Source organism: Cinclus cinclus, chromosome 1 (genome assembly GCF_963662255.1).
Source record: "Cinclus cinclus chromosome 1, bCinCin1.1, whole genome shotgun sequence".
Lineage (NCBI taxonomy): Eukaryota > Metazoa > Chordata > Aves > Passeriformes > Cinclidae > Cinclus > Cinclus cinclus.
This window is the reverse complement of record NC_085046.1, coordinates 138077874-138094530: the sequence shown is the minus strand read 5'-3', so window position 1 is coordinate 138094530 and position 16657 is coordinate 138077874. Positions and strand designations below refer to the sequence as shown.

At 41.5% G+C, this 16657-nt stretch overlaps 1 protein-coding gene across 1 annotated transcript in view; it reads left to right on the top strand.

Annotated features, from left to right (window-relative positions):
- Nucleotides 1-16657, top strand: part of EXT1 (exostosin glycosyltransferase 1) — a 176213-nt gene that overhangs the window by 138873 nt on the left and 20683 nt on the right. Inside the window, exons 2-3 of the mRNA XM_062503632.1 lie at nt 11950-12043; nt 14703-14810. Coding sequence (XP_062359616.1) covers nt 11950-12043; nt 14703-14810 — 202 coding nt within the window. The remainder of the gene's footprint in view (nt 1-11949; nt 12044-14702; nt 14811-16657) is intronic.

The following is a 16657-nucleotide window of genomic DNA, read 5'->3' as shown; positions in this document are numbered from 1 at the left end:
TTACAGATGTATTTTAACCTGCTCTGTGCTTATCACTGGAATTTCGAAAATAATAATAAATATTTTAAAACTAATACCAGCATTAACACACCTGTATAAGAAAGCAGTCCAGTTGCACATTGCACTACATCACTGCATGGCCTCTCTTACAGTCAACACTTTTCCCATCCATCTGTTGGCTCTTAGCATTTGGCTGAAGAGCTGTTGTTCCTCTGACTAACCTCATCATGGCTGGCATCCTCTCATAAACCCTTTTGTCTGGACAGTCATGTTTTTCTTGGCAATCTGCAAAGCATGCCAGATCATAGGTCCCTCTGAGCACTTGCATGCTGATGCCTTTCCCTTTCCCTTTGTCCTTGTGCCTTCGCAGCTGGAAGAGATATTAAAGGCAGGGCAGGGAGCGGGAGAGAGACAAGGGCTTTTTTTGGCAGGCAGTGTCATTCTGGCCCTGCACACTTCCTTGTGGGGCTGGAGGAGGTGTCTGACAGTATTCCAGGCATGGGGCTGCTAGAGCTGTTCCCTGGTGTAAACACGGTGTAGGTGTGCTTCAGCTACTGGCCCCAGAGCAGAGTTGCAAATACACTTAGAAGTTCCCTGTTCTCCTACAACTCATGTTTGAGTGTGTGGCAGATCACAGGAGAAGGTGCCAACATATACCTAACCTGATCTGTGCTTCCCATTGTGGTTCTGGCTACAAAACCTACCAGTTTTAGATTTCCTTGCTGAGGTATAAAATTTCTCATGATTAAAGCTTTATTTGGAGTAGAGATGCCTCTCTGCAAAAGAAGGAGTCCTTACAAGTCTGCACAAACTAGTAAGTAATTCTGAGACAACTGAATTTGTTGGTTTCTTTAAAGAAACATAATTATTTTAAAATGACAAACTGTTCCTTTTGTTGATAAATGTTTTATATCTTTGCTACTGTGCCTGAATAGTTTGTGTAAATAATTTATTAGCTTGCAAACAGACGTAGCACATTCAGGCAAACGCTGCACAGCAGGGCAGGAATGCTAAAAGGGGAAACAGGATTACGAGCAGTGTTGAGCTCTGAGAGCAGGAGTGGGCATCAGTAGGGACAGAGAAACACCATCTGTATCTCATGGGCTCAGGCCCAATATAGCTCAGATGCCTGACACTGTGGTGAGGCACTGGAGGTACAGATGAGAGCAGTCAGGCAAGTCACCATCAGCAGGTATGTCCATGGGACGCTTAGGAGCAAAGTGGCAGTGGTGCTCAGATGTATGAAATAGTCTGGTTTCGATAGTGTTTGGCATTTAACATCTTCAGACTGATTTTCTTGCTTTGCATGCTTAAGAAGAGCTCTCCTTCAGTTTGCTGTGGTTGCTTATTCCTCTAACTTTGTTCTCAAAATTGGCCTTGTTTTTTGAAATAGTGATTTTGCAAAAATCATATGTGAGGTTCTTTTATGAGTCAGGGCAGAGTCAGGCAGGAGAGGAAGGCTAAGCACATGCATCAGTAGTTCCAGATGAAAGTCCTTTGTAAATAGTGTTTAAGTGTGTGCATATAAGTATGCATGGATGCAAACATGCTTCAGGGGACTTTTAGACTGTAATTTTGCCTAAAAGTTGTATATGTCACAATGGGGACTTACAGAACCATAGGAAGGTTTGGGTTGGATCTTAAAATATCATCTAGTCCAATCCCCTGCTGTGGACAGGCCATCTTTCAATAGATCAGATTACTCAAAACCCCAACCAATCTGACCTTGAACACTTCCAGTGATGGGGCATCCTGAATTTCCCTGGGTAATCTATTCCAGTGTCTCATCAACCTCAACATGAAAAATTTCTTCCTTGTATCCAATCTAAACTTCTTTCAGCTTGAAATGATTATCCCTTGTACCTTTGAAGGAGAATAAAACTCTTTCCAGTCTTACTGAATGTAGTCAACACCCTGGTCTAATTCAACATCGACTGAGGACCACTGGAGTTGCCTCAACAACACTGTGGAATGTAAGAAACATTCTGCAGTTCTAAACTGATGCTAAATGGCATGCAGCTCACTCTGGCTGAGGAGGAGAGGAGAGTGGCTCCAAAGGGCACTTAGTGATGCAGAAATTAACAGGACCAGTGCACTAGTTGTAGATGCCCTTTTTTTTTTTGCTGAGAAAAACAAATAACAGAAAACTTGGATTTTACTGTAGTCAGCAGAAGTGAGCAAGCACAGAGGAACAAATCTGCAGAGTGACAGATTCCATTTTACCTGGCCACTCAGTGAAGCACAGTCCTGGTTCTCAAACCACACATGACATGGCCTTGATTTAGCTTTATCTCTAGCAAAACTGTTGAATAGGTACAGGAGTCATTACCAAAAAACATTTATCAGTGGATTTTTCCTCGCTATATTCTCTTTCCTCTCCCTTATAAAATAAAAATTATTTTAATACTGACTATTGACTGCAATAAGGAAAAAAAAAATTGCAGTTTCCTGAACTTCCATAGCTCACACTCCTGCTCTGCTTTATTGCAGAAGTTAGGCCTCATTAAATCCAGATCAGCCAGTGGAAACCACCCTGGACTGTTAACAGTGCTGGGATTTTACCCTAAAATTCAGTGCTACAAAACCAAAATAGACAGAATTAGGGTTGTTTCCCCCCTCCCCACTTTGTGTCCTAATCCTATTTTTGAGGTAGCTTTGTCTCATTTATGGAAAGGAGAAAAAAAATGCTTGGAGGTCCTGAGGTGAAGACGAGTAGAAGAATTAATAATCAGCCACAATAATGAAGTACCTAGATGTGTTGTGGTGTACTGCTCCTGGGGACTAAGCTACAGCTGACTCTGTATGAGTAAAAAATGACTTATCTATTTCATTCAAAGTTGTACCTTGCATTTGCTGAACTAATTTCTCCTCCAAGCATGGTCACATTTTAGGTCAGCATGCCTAGACAACATGGGGCTCTGCCAGCAGTTCCTGTGTAAAGTCCCTCTTTGTTTTTTTGGAAACAAATCCAGTCATTCATAGAAATGAACTCCTGCATAATTAGAGCCAGCATTGCACATCGTCTTTGCATTCCATTTTTAGATGTTGTGTCTGGAGGACTATAACTTTTAAAGATGCCAACAAGCCACTTAGGAGCTTGATAGCTGTAATGGGAAAATCTGTGGAGCTGAATAGAAAATTATAAACTTCATAAGGACTATTCTAAATGGTTTGGTAAAGAGCTCAGCCAGACATACAAAGCAAGAATACAAACTGTAACCCCTTCTAATTCGATCTTCAGGGGGTTATACTTTCTCTACTGTCCTGCTGAAGCCCCACTCCTACATGCAGCTTAATGGAGAGGATGGTATTCTTTACAATGGAGTCCTGTGGTCTCTGCAGGGTGCAGTTATTGGACTGTTGCATAAATGGGTGCAGAACACTGATTTTATCCATATTTTATCATCCAGGGCCTCTAATCAACCTTTTTTCTTTCTAGGTTATTTAAAATAGTAACCACAGATACTGAAGTGTGATAGTCTGGATAATGGATCCTCTTCAGCATTTTTTAACCTCAAATTTTTAATAAAGAGCTATTTAAAAATAATTAAGAAAGATTTGGAAGCCTTTTACTTTTTTGACAGGTAGGTAGCAGTCCTCAGATTGAGAGCCAACAGGTGTGTTGACAGGTGAATGATCTCACAATAAGTCTTTTATATCTCTGCATGCTGAGGCTTTCAGGTGTGTCCTGTAATCTCAAAATTAGAGTGGGTAGCAGATGAACGAAAATTTGTTTCTTTGTTCAGAAAATGCAGTATAGATTTTTCTTTGTTTGGATCTTTAATCCAAACTGAAGCTTTAATAACTGAAATTCCAGTAGTGGTTTGGTTTTTTGGTTTATTGGCTTTTTGGTTTTTTGTTGGTTTTTTTTTTTTTAAGTTAGACAATAAATCAATAAGAAAATTGCCCTTGCAGTGGCAAATTACCCCAAAGATGTTCACTGCTGTACTGTCACAGCATGTGAGTTCAGTTAATGGGAGTAGATGGAGCTATTTAGGACAAGTGTTTTCCACTGCTAGGAAAGGGCTAAAGTCCAAACAAAGTCACTCTGAAGGATAGGATAGAATATCCCCAGTTTTAAAAATAAGTATCATATAATTATGGAATTATTTGTGTTGGGAAGCATATTTTAAGATCATCTAGTCCAGCCTTTCTGCCATGGGGAGGGACACCTTCCACTAGACCAGGTTGCTCAGAACCCCATCCAGCTTGGCCTTGAATACTTCCAGGGACATGACATCCACAGGATCTGTGGACAATCTATTCTAGTGCCTCATCACACTCACAATGGAAACATTCTTCCTTATGTCCAATGCAAATCCAATCACTTTTGATTTAAAAGCATTACTCTTGTCACTACAGGGTGTAATAAAAAGTCTTCTTTCCATCTTCTGTATAAGCCCCCTTTATATATTGAAAAACCACAGTAAGGACTCACTGGAGCCTTTTCCAGGCTGAACAGCACAAACTCTCAGCCTTTCCCTGCAGGAGAGGTGCTTCAGCCCTCTGATTGTCTCCGTGGCCTCCTCTGGACCTCCTCTTCAACTTACTCCTGCATTTTTCTGTGCAGAATACTGAGGAGCAAGGCTGAGGAGATGAAGCCCAAGTACAGGCTGCATGTTGGCTTCATCGGTAAAGTAGAGGTGCTGCTTTGTTATCCTGCCAGCAGGCTGGGGTTCTTTATCTTAAAATATTCTAAAAGGAGTTTGTGATCTCCAGAAAATAGTAATATAGAGGTACCATAATGATGCAAAGTGCTGGTGTAATTTATTGTTAGAAGAATCCTGTTAGAAAGCAGCTGTCTGAGCCACTGGATCATCTTAATAGCTTGTTCTTATCTTTACCTTGTAAGGATCCAGCACCTTGGTGGTCAGTAAGTGCCAGCTGGGCACTTTTCAGAGAAAGAGCATTCATACATGCTTTTGTCACTTCAGAAGGCATGGCAGAGGAGGTGGGGCCAGGTGAAACCTCACTATGTGTCTCTGTGTGTGCGTGTTCCTGGGTGCGCATGCGAGCATCAGTATCACTGCTTTCCCACCCACCTGGAGGGTATTTACATTATGTGGAGCTACATTTGTGTTCTTCACAAGATACAGGCAAGCGCTGCATTTGCTTCTCTGTGGATTTTTCTTGTTGGGGCACGATGTGAGTTTTCTTGCTGCCCGCACAGTGAGGTACGGCTGTTAAACAGGCGTTCTTAGAGGACTTCAAAGCCTAGGAGCCAGTGTTTGGTTTTAGAAGAAGCACTACACAGTGCCCTTAGCAGGTTCCTGGTAACTGGGGCGTGACACTGCCTAGAGAGGCACCTCTGCAAGGTTTGCCTCTGACATGCCACTTACAAACCTACTCTGGTACACTTGCTAAATTAGCAGTTATCTTTAAATATCAAATTATGTTGGTGAGACCACATTTGCTGTGTAACACTTCTTGCTCTGGGTGGTCTAGCCACTACACTGGAAGCCAGTTGGATAGCATTTTACAATCCAAGTGTTGTGCATGCCTTGCATGCATCATATAGATTTACAGGACATTATATATAAATATTTAGACAGAAATCTTTAGAGTATTTTTATTTGTTGGAATGCACATTGGCTTTAATGGCTTGTGTATCTAAATGTTTTTCTGCATAATATTGAAGTGAACTAAATCCAACAGTGATGTCACTGAAGACTATAAAGATACTTTCAGTTTTAACGGTTACTGTACATCTTTACTGTAAAATAAAGTTTTTTTAGCAGTGCATTAAAGTGAAAAGTCTACTTCCCCATTTTTCTTTGTTAATCCCACCTTCAGAATTAAAGGAAGATGCTGGCATGGAATGTAGAAAACAGCTGTGCTTTGCTGTTAGTTGCTGCACGCTTATAGAGTTTCATTTTCATTGCAAGGCTTAGTAGAATTATGCAGAATTTTCAGACTGGGCTCATGCTCATACCCATACTCAGCTATCACCAGTGCTCTTAAGTCACTGTTCATTCCTGCTGCTGTAGTTAGACAGGAACATCCCTTGGAGTCCAGCAGCCAGGGCAGTGTGGTGGCAGCGGCTGCAGTAACGAGCTAGACTGAAAGAAATACTCCAATGGCTGCCTTTCAGCACTTGGCAAAAAAATCCTTTTTATGTTAGTTTCAAGGTCGTCAGATGTCATTATAGCCAAGTATTAAAAATTTCAAAGAAAGGAGGCAGTGTGTTTGATTTATAGAATAATTATCTAGCTTTCGCTCTAACTTGGCTTTGGCAATGGTTTTGCAAGCACTCGAAAATTAAATCCATTTTTTATGGCACTACAAGGTATTATCTTACAGCAAATGATAATTAAACACCTGTGAAATCAATTAGCCTTTTAAACAGGGAAAAAAAAGTTTTCCAATTATGTTTTTGCACCTCCAAACTTTCTAATTCCAGAACCGGCACTTGCAGAGCAGAAGATGAACTGGCAGCAGCCGGTTAACCAGCATTCAGATCACCCCAAAGCATTGCGCAGCCGTAAATCCAGGAGCAAGCAGTTCACAGCGACGGCACCCTTCCAGGCAGGATGTGTGAGCCTTCCCAGCTCAGTCTTGGGCAGCTATCTATCTGACACACAGCCGAGCTGTCAGCTCTTCTACAAAGGCAGTTACTCACTTGGTGTTTTCAATGCCAAGTTTTACTTGACAGTTTATTTAAAAGCCAACATACCTTAGTGGAAACCAAGCAACGAGACACTCTGTGTGACTGAGTGGGGTTTCTTCTCAGGCTTTCCAGACAGTAGTTCAGAGCCCTCTATATTAAGCATTCACACATAGAGAAATGGCTACTTGTTAATAGCTGAAAATTAATATACTGGAAACCCAAGAAACACTTCTCCATTTACCTGTGTTACAGGTGTTTACTGTCTGTCTTTCTCGTAGTACTTCGTATGATACAGAAACTTCTGGAAGATGCAGTGTGCATTCATGGGCTTGCAGATTCAGAGAGGAGCCCTGGACATAGTTGGTTAAGTGCCATCACAATTTTTTGGCTCAGGAAGTGAAAAAACAGCTCTAGTCACATCTGACATCTACAGTGGAATGTGCTGGTAGTCCCTGCCAAAGATGAGCTCCAGCATCTTCCAAGAGATGGATTATGTGTGGCACTGTTAAAATATGTACTGCTGGGTTAAACCCATTGCATTTGATTTGAGTTAAACCTGTTGTATTTGCCTTGGGTTCTGCTCCTGTATTTCCATCTGAATTTTAATAGCCATAACATGCAGCTGGATTTTAGTGAATGCTGCATCACCAGAGAGGAAGAAGTAAGGTCAGGATGCTGTGGTTCGCATTCCCAAGGTCCCTCTAGCTGCTGGAGAAGCCACCGGTCATTTGTATGTCAGGTTTTTCAGTCTAAGAAAGGGTGATTGCATCCTGTAAAAAAACATATTGTCTACATGACAGGTGCCATGTAGCTAGATAAAGTTTTATGATAATCAGGGCATCTAGACATATATGCTGTTCTAAACAGTCTTTTTACATTTTAGACCTCTCTTCTGTCTTCAATCAGTGGTGATGAAGATGTTGTGGCTTTTAAAAAAAATAGTTTATACTAAAATTGGAAGTGAAAATATTTCCCAGGCTAGTTTGTAATCTCAACAGTGTAGTGACATGGGGAAATGCTTAAGCTGTAGGAAGGAATGTATGGCATGGCTGATTAGTCACTGCAGAGCTTCTGCAGCCTGCTGGGGCTCCTTGGGATAATGGAGATCCAGGAATCCCAAACAGCCTTCTAATCCGTGTGCTGATTGACATGGTCGGCACATCAGAAGAAAAAAAAAGAAAAAAGGGGATGGGGGAAGGCAGGCACTATGTGTTGGATCAAAGAGTTAAAATGGTAGGAGCATTTGGCTGGGCAGTGTTTCTCCTTTGGATAATTGCCCTCACGGCATTGCAGTGTTTACACCTGTGTGATCGATGGGGCCAAACATATTTCCTCAACTCTGGGTGGTGGCAGGGAGGGAATAATTAAATTAAGTTGTGAGTAAATTAGAATTGATTGCAAATAGAGCTATTCTTTTATGCTGCCTAAAAAGGTATTAGCTGTGAACAAGGTACACTTAATCATTACGAAAAGAAGCGTGAAAGTTAATAAAACATGCCTCTGATACTTACAGAGGGATACCAGCTTTGGGTTAAATCTGTAGCTATTTTAGTTTTGAAGACCCAACTGTCATTTTTAAGGCATATGCATTTTGGATTTTAACATGTTTGAATGCTGCAGCTGAGACCCAGGCCAAGCCGACCCTAAAATTGGCAGTAAAATGTTACCTCTGTGCAAGCATGCAGAATGAAGGAATCAGGAATGTATGAGCAATAAGCATGTGCTCTCACTCCCTGCCAGTCTTCTAATGTGGAAACCTGGAGCTTTCTGGAAATAAATACCTTCTGAGCAAAGCAGAGGACTCCTCTAAAAGCTTTTCTACAGTAAATGCTAGGGAAAATAAACTGCCAGAAGGAAAGGAAAGTGCCTGAAGTAGTGCAACACGGAAGCAGCACAACTAAGGAAGAAGTATCCAGCCAGCCCCTGCTCAGTGCTGGTCTTTGCTCTGATTTTCTGGAGCTTGAAAAACCTCCACAGCTGGGTAACAGGAGAGTCAGTAGGCAGGTAAATGAGAGCTGTCCACACATGCTGGCAGTTCTGAGTTTGCAGAAACCACAACAATGCAAGCTGGAAGACCGTAACCAATGTCCCTACCGTCTTCAGATGTTACTAGCTAATAGTCATAAGTAGTTCTGGAAACAGATCTAACCCTCATTGCTGGGGAGAAGAATAAGAGGAAACCTTGGAAGAACCTCTTCTTAACACTTTTCTGAACACTTCGCTATTTTCTCTATAGCTTAAGATGCCTCCTCCAGTTGTGAATGGAGGTTCTCATATTTGATTGTCTTACTGAGGTTTTGCTGAGATTCGTCAGTGGAGATGGTGGGCAAATAAAGCCCATTGTTGAGGTGGTACTGATGTTTGCATTAAATGCCAGATTGGTACTTAGCGTACAACATCAGTACTCTGGCTGAGAGGGTGTTCCTGGAAGTCTGTGCCAGCTCTGATTTCTTTCCTGGTCAAGTGAAGGAGAAATTTCATGTCCAGCAAATACTTCAGTCAGATGCTTACTTTTAATCATGGAGATTAGTTCACTCACTTCACTGAAAGTGTTTTAAGTCTGAGTTAAGGGAACAGAGGTGCTTTCAGGTGTAATGCTGTATGCTTTCTACTACATGGAAAAAAATGTACACAAACATTGTGCAGTCCCTGACAAAATGCTGGCAAAAATCAAACCTGCTGCTGTGTGTATGGTTCTGTCTGAGCTAAATTGGAAGGAGTCTGAAAGTGAAAGTTGCCCTGAAACTTCTGTCCTCACCATGGCCTGTGAGCTGGAGTTTCATTTACCAAGTGACTTTTTTTGTGACCAAGGTCTCCTCCAAATGCTGTCTGGAAATCCAAAATAAAAAAAAAAGTGAAATGGTCTCTGCTGCAAGCTTGACTCTGAAATACTGTTTGGTACATGTACATTATTTCCTCTGTAAGCAATGCTTCCAGTTGCAAAGCTATGCTTGCAGCCTGACAGAAATGTTTGTGCATTTGTGACTGGTTACAGGTGTTGCACAGAAAGTGTTCCCAAATTTGTATTTAAATGTACTGGGCCATCTTCTGTCTTCCAGGTAAGGCAGAGTGCTCCCATTGCTTGGCATGCTACCCTTGAACTCATAGGAGTAAAAAAAAAAAACACACCTCATGTTTGCAGATTTCAAGTTGATGCTTGATGCCAGAGTGGTCTCTGAGGAGTTTTAAGTGGACACTGTGCTCAAAGATCCCATTCAGTCACCTTAAAGCATTTTGTTTGAAATTGAAGGGAAATTAGTTAAATAGAATCTCTGGTGCAGTTCATTCACTTCAGCAGCTCTTGATGGATATTACTCGACTCTGGATCTGTTCTTTCTGTATTTGTAGGTCCTCCCTGAAGCAAGTAGATATTTTGTGCCTATACATCAAGGTTAGGATGGGGCTTTCTGTGTACACATGATGTAGATAAATTGCTTGATGACCATGAGCTGTGCTATTACAGACCTCCACAATAAATCACATGTTAAGTTTTAAAAGGCTCAAAAATGGGAGCAAGATGGTAACTGGTTTTGTGGTGGAAAATAGTCAACAAAATCCTCTTCTTTTTTTTCCCCTTTGTAAATCTATACTAATACCAGCAAGTTAGATATGAAAGAAAAGGTGCTCAGATAGGATGTCACTGGGATGTGGAAGACTCGTTTGCAGTGGCCTTGCTTTCTGCTTTTCTTTGTGTTCTGGTTTTGCCATCAATGTTTTGTGGATAATGTTGCATTCCAGGGTATTAACAGGATTTTACATTTTTAGCTAGTTAATGATGGGGAACTTCTGACTGGTGTATTCTAGCCCTACGGGGTATTCTATTTTTGGCATTTATTAACATTTGCTGTCCTACAATGCGCAGTAAAAGCAATGAGCCTCAGACCTCTCAATATGTAAAAAAAGGAGTGCTTAAAAATGGCAACTTTTTTAAAAAATTCTTTTTTTTTTGTATTCCAGTCCTAATATTTTCCCTTGTATGCCGTGTCAGTACTGACTGGTGAGCTGGGACATGGCTGCCAATCTCTATCCCATACAGAGAAAAATAAATAGTTGCCACTCAGATGGAATATGTATGTATGTATTTTAACCAAAGTTGAGATAGGATTCAAAAGAAAAAAGGGACTTTGAAGTCTGTTTTGTAGTTTTAATTAATGCAATGAGGGGTTTTATTTTACTCTCAGTGGATATAATCTTAATCCATTCACAGTGACCTTTTCTTGTGCAAATTAGCTATACACGCTTGTTTAAGCAAATGGGCCTTTGCAAGATGTCTCTTCCTAAAGACAGTTTATAATTGAAAATTGGCTTACTCCCATCTGTCTGGCCTGTGTGAGAATACAAACATAGATCCTGACTTCTTTGTATATAAAATATAATCATGTATGTATGTATGTATATACACATAGACACACATACAAAAAAAAATTGCTCTGCCTGCAGGACATGGTAAAATTAGACTATTGGTGTCAAAAAATTTCAGTGCTACAAGTTGCTGTCAAAATAACATCTATGTGTAGAGTCCAGGACGCTCTGGAGAATGGAGGGTGTTCAGGCTGGTTCCTTTTCACTCAGATGAAGTCACTGCCATTCACAGTTCCATGGGCTTGTCAGAAGTACAATTTGCTAATAACAGGCAGGAAACTGTTCGGATTTGATGTGTGGTTTTGGTGAATGATTTTGTGGTGATTGACGTAATTGGGGAAAAAAAAGCCAGAAGTGTCTATCAGCACTTTCATTTAGAGGAGCATGGATCTTTTTTGCTATGCGATTAATTGCCAAAATCTGGTCATTTATTACTCTGTCCGTACTTAACAATAACCACCAAGTGAGTCTTTGGAACTCCCCATCCCTTTTTTAGTGCTTGCTTGATAAGGAAGTATTTCTTTGGTGTAGTTTGAATACTTTTTTGCTTTGTACAAACCTCTTGTGAACACAGTCATGCATGGTTTTGACTAACTGAATAGAAATCAGGGTCACAGAAGTACTGGAACAATGCTTTGGGTATCAAAATATTTAATGTGAGTTTGTTCTAGGAAGTCATGCACTGTTCATACAGAACTGGTATATTATTGCAAAGACAAAATTACTTCCTTCCTTATCAGTCTCATTACCACTCTTCCCAGCTCTCTCCCACAGTGGTTGCTCCTGAGGATGAACATAAAGGAGCCGGAGAGGAGGCTGACACACATGCATGGAGGGAGTTAGTTAACCTGGTGCTGAACAGTCTTGGTTGGGGATGATTTTATCCAGATGTGTCTCAGCAGCTGTTTGCATTTTCACGCCCAGTTACTCTAGGACTCACCACTAATTGAATTTTCTCTTTTCTCCCCTGTTCTTGTTAGGTATGATTACCGTGAAATGCTGCACAATGCCACTTTCTGTCTGGTTCCCCGTGGCCGCAGGCTGGGCTCTTTCAGGTTTTTGGAAGCCTTGCAGGTAAGAGCTGCAGTTTAAAAGTAGTGACTACACTGGCTGCAATTCAGTGTGCAATGGCAGGGAGGAGGGGAATGTGTTTCATTTCCCTAGTGGACAGTAATCCACTTTGCGAAAGCTTTTATTCATACTTCTGGAGCAATTGGCAGCTTCTTCCCAGGAGGGGCTGAGCACTGAACTCATCTGAAGGTTGGGTTGTGTTATCTCCAGAAAAAGGGTTTCCCTGGATGTGGTGAGGCTGAGAGATTGGACGGGTTTAGAACAGTACTTTGTCAAGCTGTGAGACTTCCCCTGGGAGACACTGGCCTTTGCACATAAACCCTGGGGCAGTAAAAATAGCTTTTTGTTTTCACTTAGCCAAAATAGACCTGCTTATGTGTTGCCAGTTTTGAGATGGTGCTTGCTGAACATAGAGAAGGTGGCCTGGAGGTGGTAAAGCTCCAGATGGAAGCTTCACCTGAAGGTGGATACAAGCTGATCTCTGGGACAGCACGTGAATATCCTTCACTTTCTAAAATACTTTGGTTGGTGGTCCGCTTTTTACTGTGGCCTGTAGCAGAAGGCAATGTAAAAGGGCTCTGAAGTCCCTGTGGCCAGGCAGCACAGTGGTCAAGCCTGACACCTGCCTACTCCACCTTAGCCAGTTTGGTGTTTGGGTTTGGTTTTTTTGCAAACATCAGCCTAATCCTGGGGTCCTGGATCTTCAGGCAGGTATAGAGAGCATTTCATGACGTGCTGCAACTCCTCTGTAGCTCTGGCATCTGGATTTCCATGGGGGCTGGAGAGAAGGAGCTGCTTGGTTGGTTTCCATGAAATGACAAATGAACACACTGCCTCCAGGGGTTGTTTTGTGCCATTTGGGATGTGTCCCAGCATTGACAGTAAAGTTGTTAATGAAGGCCATCCCATCCCTTTTCATTGTCAACCATAAAACATCCCAGCCACTGTTAGAGAGCACTGTTCTCTGCAGTGCTGAGGATTGATGTACGTAAGTCTGAGTATATTGTCATTTTAGAAGCCCAGGGTGCCCAGAAATGCTCTGGCTTTCTGCTGCTTCTCCGAAAGGACTCCAGTAGATCCTGTGTCGTATCTGCCCACCCTATCCAAAAACCGACCTAGGGTGTTTTGGATACCTTACATGCTCTGGACATGTAGGTGTAATCACTGAACCCTGCACCTGCAATCACATTTAAGATCCATGTTCTGGACTGTCAGTTGCCTCTTTCTCATACTAAAGAGAAGATTAATAGCCTGAAAAGTGCTGTTCTCTCTCCAGTCTCTTCAGAGGAAGAAGTGGGACTGGCTTATATGATGACAAGTCACTTTAGATCCTCCTGATGAGTACTCTGCATCTCTTCTCTCATCTGGGCCCAAAGTCATGCAGCTTCTGTTAGATACATCATCTCAGGAGGAGAAGGCAGGGAGTGTGCCTAACTGCACAAAACCTGTGGGCTCCAGGTCAATGATAAAATATAGGCAACTGAGGATTTCACTATCAGGCTAGCAGAGTATTTACCAATAAAGGTGTATTCCCAGTTTCTGTCTGGATCCAGGTAATGTTGAAAGGTCTAACCCGCATTAGTGGAATGTTTTAAACATGAAAACACATTACTAGGTGTTTTCTGGTTGGCTTTTTTCATGCACTGAAGTAATTCCTTACAGAAGATCACAGTTATTTACACATAATAGTCACTGCTGTAATGTAGATTTGACCAGTCTAAGATGCTGTGTGTGATCCATCTTACCAAGGAAGGTACAGCAGTCTGAAAGATTCCCCTTTATACTGTCTTTTGGGAGGCCTGAACCCTAGTCTGGACCAAACTCAGAGCACATAAGCTTAAGTTGATCCAAAAGAAACTGAACCAGAGTACAGGTTTGATAAAAATCCTCTGGTACTAGGTTATTTCATCACACCAGGAAGGTTTTGGTTTGGATCTTATGTTGTGATTGAGCTGACCAGAACATAGATCATGACCAGATCATTTGTTTATGGAAATACTGACTGACTTGCTAAGTATTCGCAAACGGTCTGTGCAAAAGAATGTGTAAAACTCTTAAAAGTTTAATTAGTTTAGAGATATTGTACTGGTAAGAAATAGATACTAAATGTATATGCTTTCTGTTTGTTTCAGGACATACAACATTTTTTATTTCTGTAGACAGGTGATGACAGATGAGTTGTATTTATGCAGTTGTCTCTGTTTGGAGTGTTGATACCAAACAGGATAGAGAATTAACTCCTTCATGGGAAAGGTGGTCAGGAGTTAAATATGGTTTGTATTTTCTGTAGGGTTGTCAGCAACATGCTATAAAGGTTAGGGAAGTTGCTCCTTGCTAAGTGGTTCACAAAGCAGAAAGGAAGGCCATCATTTTGTATTAAATTCTCCAGTGTTCCATCTGCTGCACTGAACAGTTCTGCCCTTGTCTGGCAGCGTAAGCACCGGATTGCAAATACCACTGTCCATGCAAACCCCACCTTTTAGTGCATATGAATAAGCCCAAAATGGAAAACTATAAACTCTTGGACTTGCCTTCCTGTGGCTTCTGGCTCCTGGTGTTCTTTGCCATGTTACCTGTCCTCAGGTTGTGCAGAGAGCGGGGTGGTGGTTTGGGTGCCCTGGTGGGGCAGCTGCTGATGGTGGCCATGCCTGTGTGCCCGCAGGCTGCCTGTGTCCCGGTCATGCTCAGCAACGGATGGGAGCTGCCCTTCTCGGAGGTGATTGATTGGAACCAAGCTGCCATCATCGGCGATGAGAGATTGTTATTACAGGTAAGAAAGAGACCACGGCCTTCAGCAGATCACTTGATTATTGCTGCCACCCTCTATGTGGAAAGGGAAGATGAATCCAAAAGGTCAGGGCTGTAAAAGATTTTTTTATGATGAAGAGATTGTCTGTGTCAGACTGGCTGTGAACTCATTTAATATGACATCATTCATTATTTGACCTGAACGTCATTGCAGCCACCAGGCCACATTCTTAAGTGCAGGAGACTTTTATTTTTGCAAAGAGCATGAAATCTCTTCTGGAGTGGAGCACTTGGAAGCCAATCTGAGGTAGACCTGCAGGTCCTGTGATGAAAGGGAAAAACATTTGAGGGTGGATTCTGCTCCAGTCCTTAAAAAATAGTTTATCCTCATGGATATCCTCAGGAAAGCAAGTATTTTCTCAGGCAATAGTTACCATCTAACAATTTGCTGGAAAGCAGAATCTGTCCCTTTTCTGATGTGTGGAGCATGTGGCATTGCTTTCTGAAGCAGTGTTCTTGTCGCTTATTGTTAATCTTGAGGTCACAGAACAAAAGTGGGCTAGGAAGTTACAAATTCCCTGCTACTTTCAGCATCTACTTTGGTTTTAAATGCACTGTGGTTGTTTTGTTTTTTTTCAGCTAGATTAGTGGGTTTTACAGTCCAAATATATTCTGTAAATTCTGCAGAGAAGTCCATGGTAGGAGAAGTTCTTGAAAAATAGTTTTTTTCCGAAGTGCTATTGCCCATCATAAGGCTGAGATCCACAAGATCTGGAATAAACACAAAGTAGCCACTAAGAGCGGATGGTTTGGGTTTTGTTTTGTTTTAATCCTTGAATTTAGTGTAAACCATAGAGAGAAGCCCTCAAGGGTACAGGTGTGGTGGCACCCCAAAACAAAGTATCTTTGCAATGTCATCATAAGGCTGTTAACTTGTCTAAAGAAGTAAATAGTTGTGAAGAGCTGGCCTAGCAAGCCTTGCAACTTGCTTCCTATTCTACTTAATGTCATACAAGCTGCAAATATAAAAGGGTCATTTGATTTTTTGCTTCTGTGGACAGCACATTTTTTCTGAGCAAAATTATGTCTCTCTTTAAATAATAATAATTTGCTGATCTTCATGTTTTCCGGTAACGTGCCATTCGTTCACTTCACACAGCTGCTTCCATATTGAACAGCTACTGCACTGTTATTAACAGTGTTTTTAAAGAGCTGGCAGAGGGCCTGAATGTCTGCTCTGGGAAATGTTTTTGTTATGTTACAGTTTTTCATTTCCTGTTTGAGAGCAACTCGGATGTTTTTATTTGCATATTCTCCTCATCATAGTGCTGGGAGAGCTAGCTCCAGCCTTTCTGCATTTATTTTTGCAGGGTGGTTTTTCCCTCCCCCCTACTCATTGCTGAAATGACCTTTTATTAAAGTTCTAATAATTCCAATATAATCATGCCAGATTAGTATTAATACATCATTTCCCCCACCCGTCTTTCTGGACAAGTAGATTAATAGGCAAATGCATTTAAAATGGGAGCTCTGACTTTTCTTTCCAGCTGTGGTAACAGAGCCCCCATCAAGGCTCTTTTTAACCTTGACGCTGTGTTTGCTGGGACTCACAAGCATGGTATGGTGTGTAAAATCATAACTTTGTGCAGTAATCTTCACAGAGCAGCATTTTCTTTCAAAAGGTGTAGTGGGGATTGAATATTGATTTCCTGGGTTGTTTATACATGTATACATACACACTACACAAGGTTGTACATATTGCAATTAAACGTTTATTAAGAAAATGCTGTAATGCTACTACAAAGTGACTTAAACCTTGTCTTTGTTACTGGTAATGTTTCTGGATGTGATTAATACACATCTGTGCAG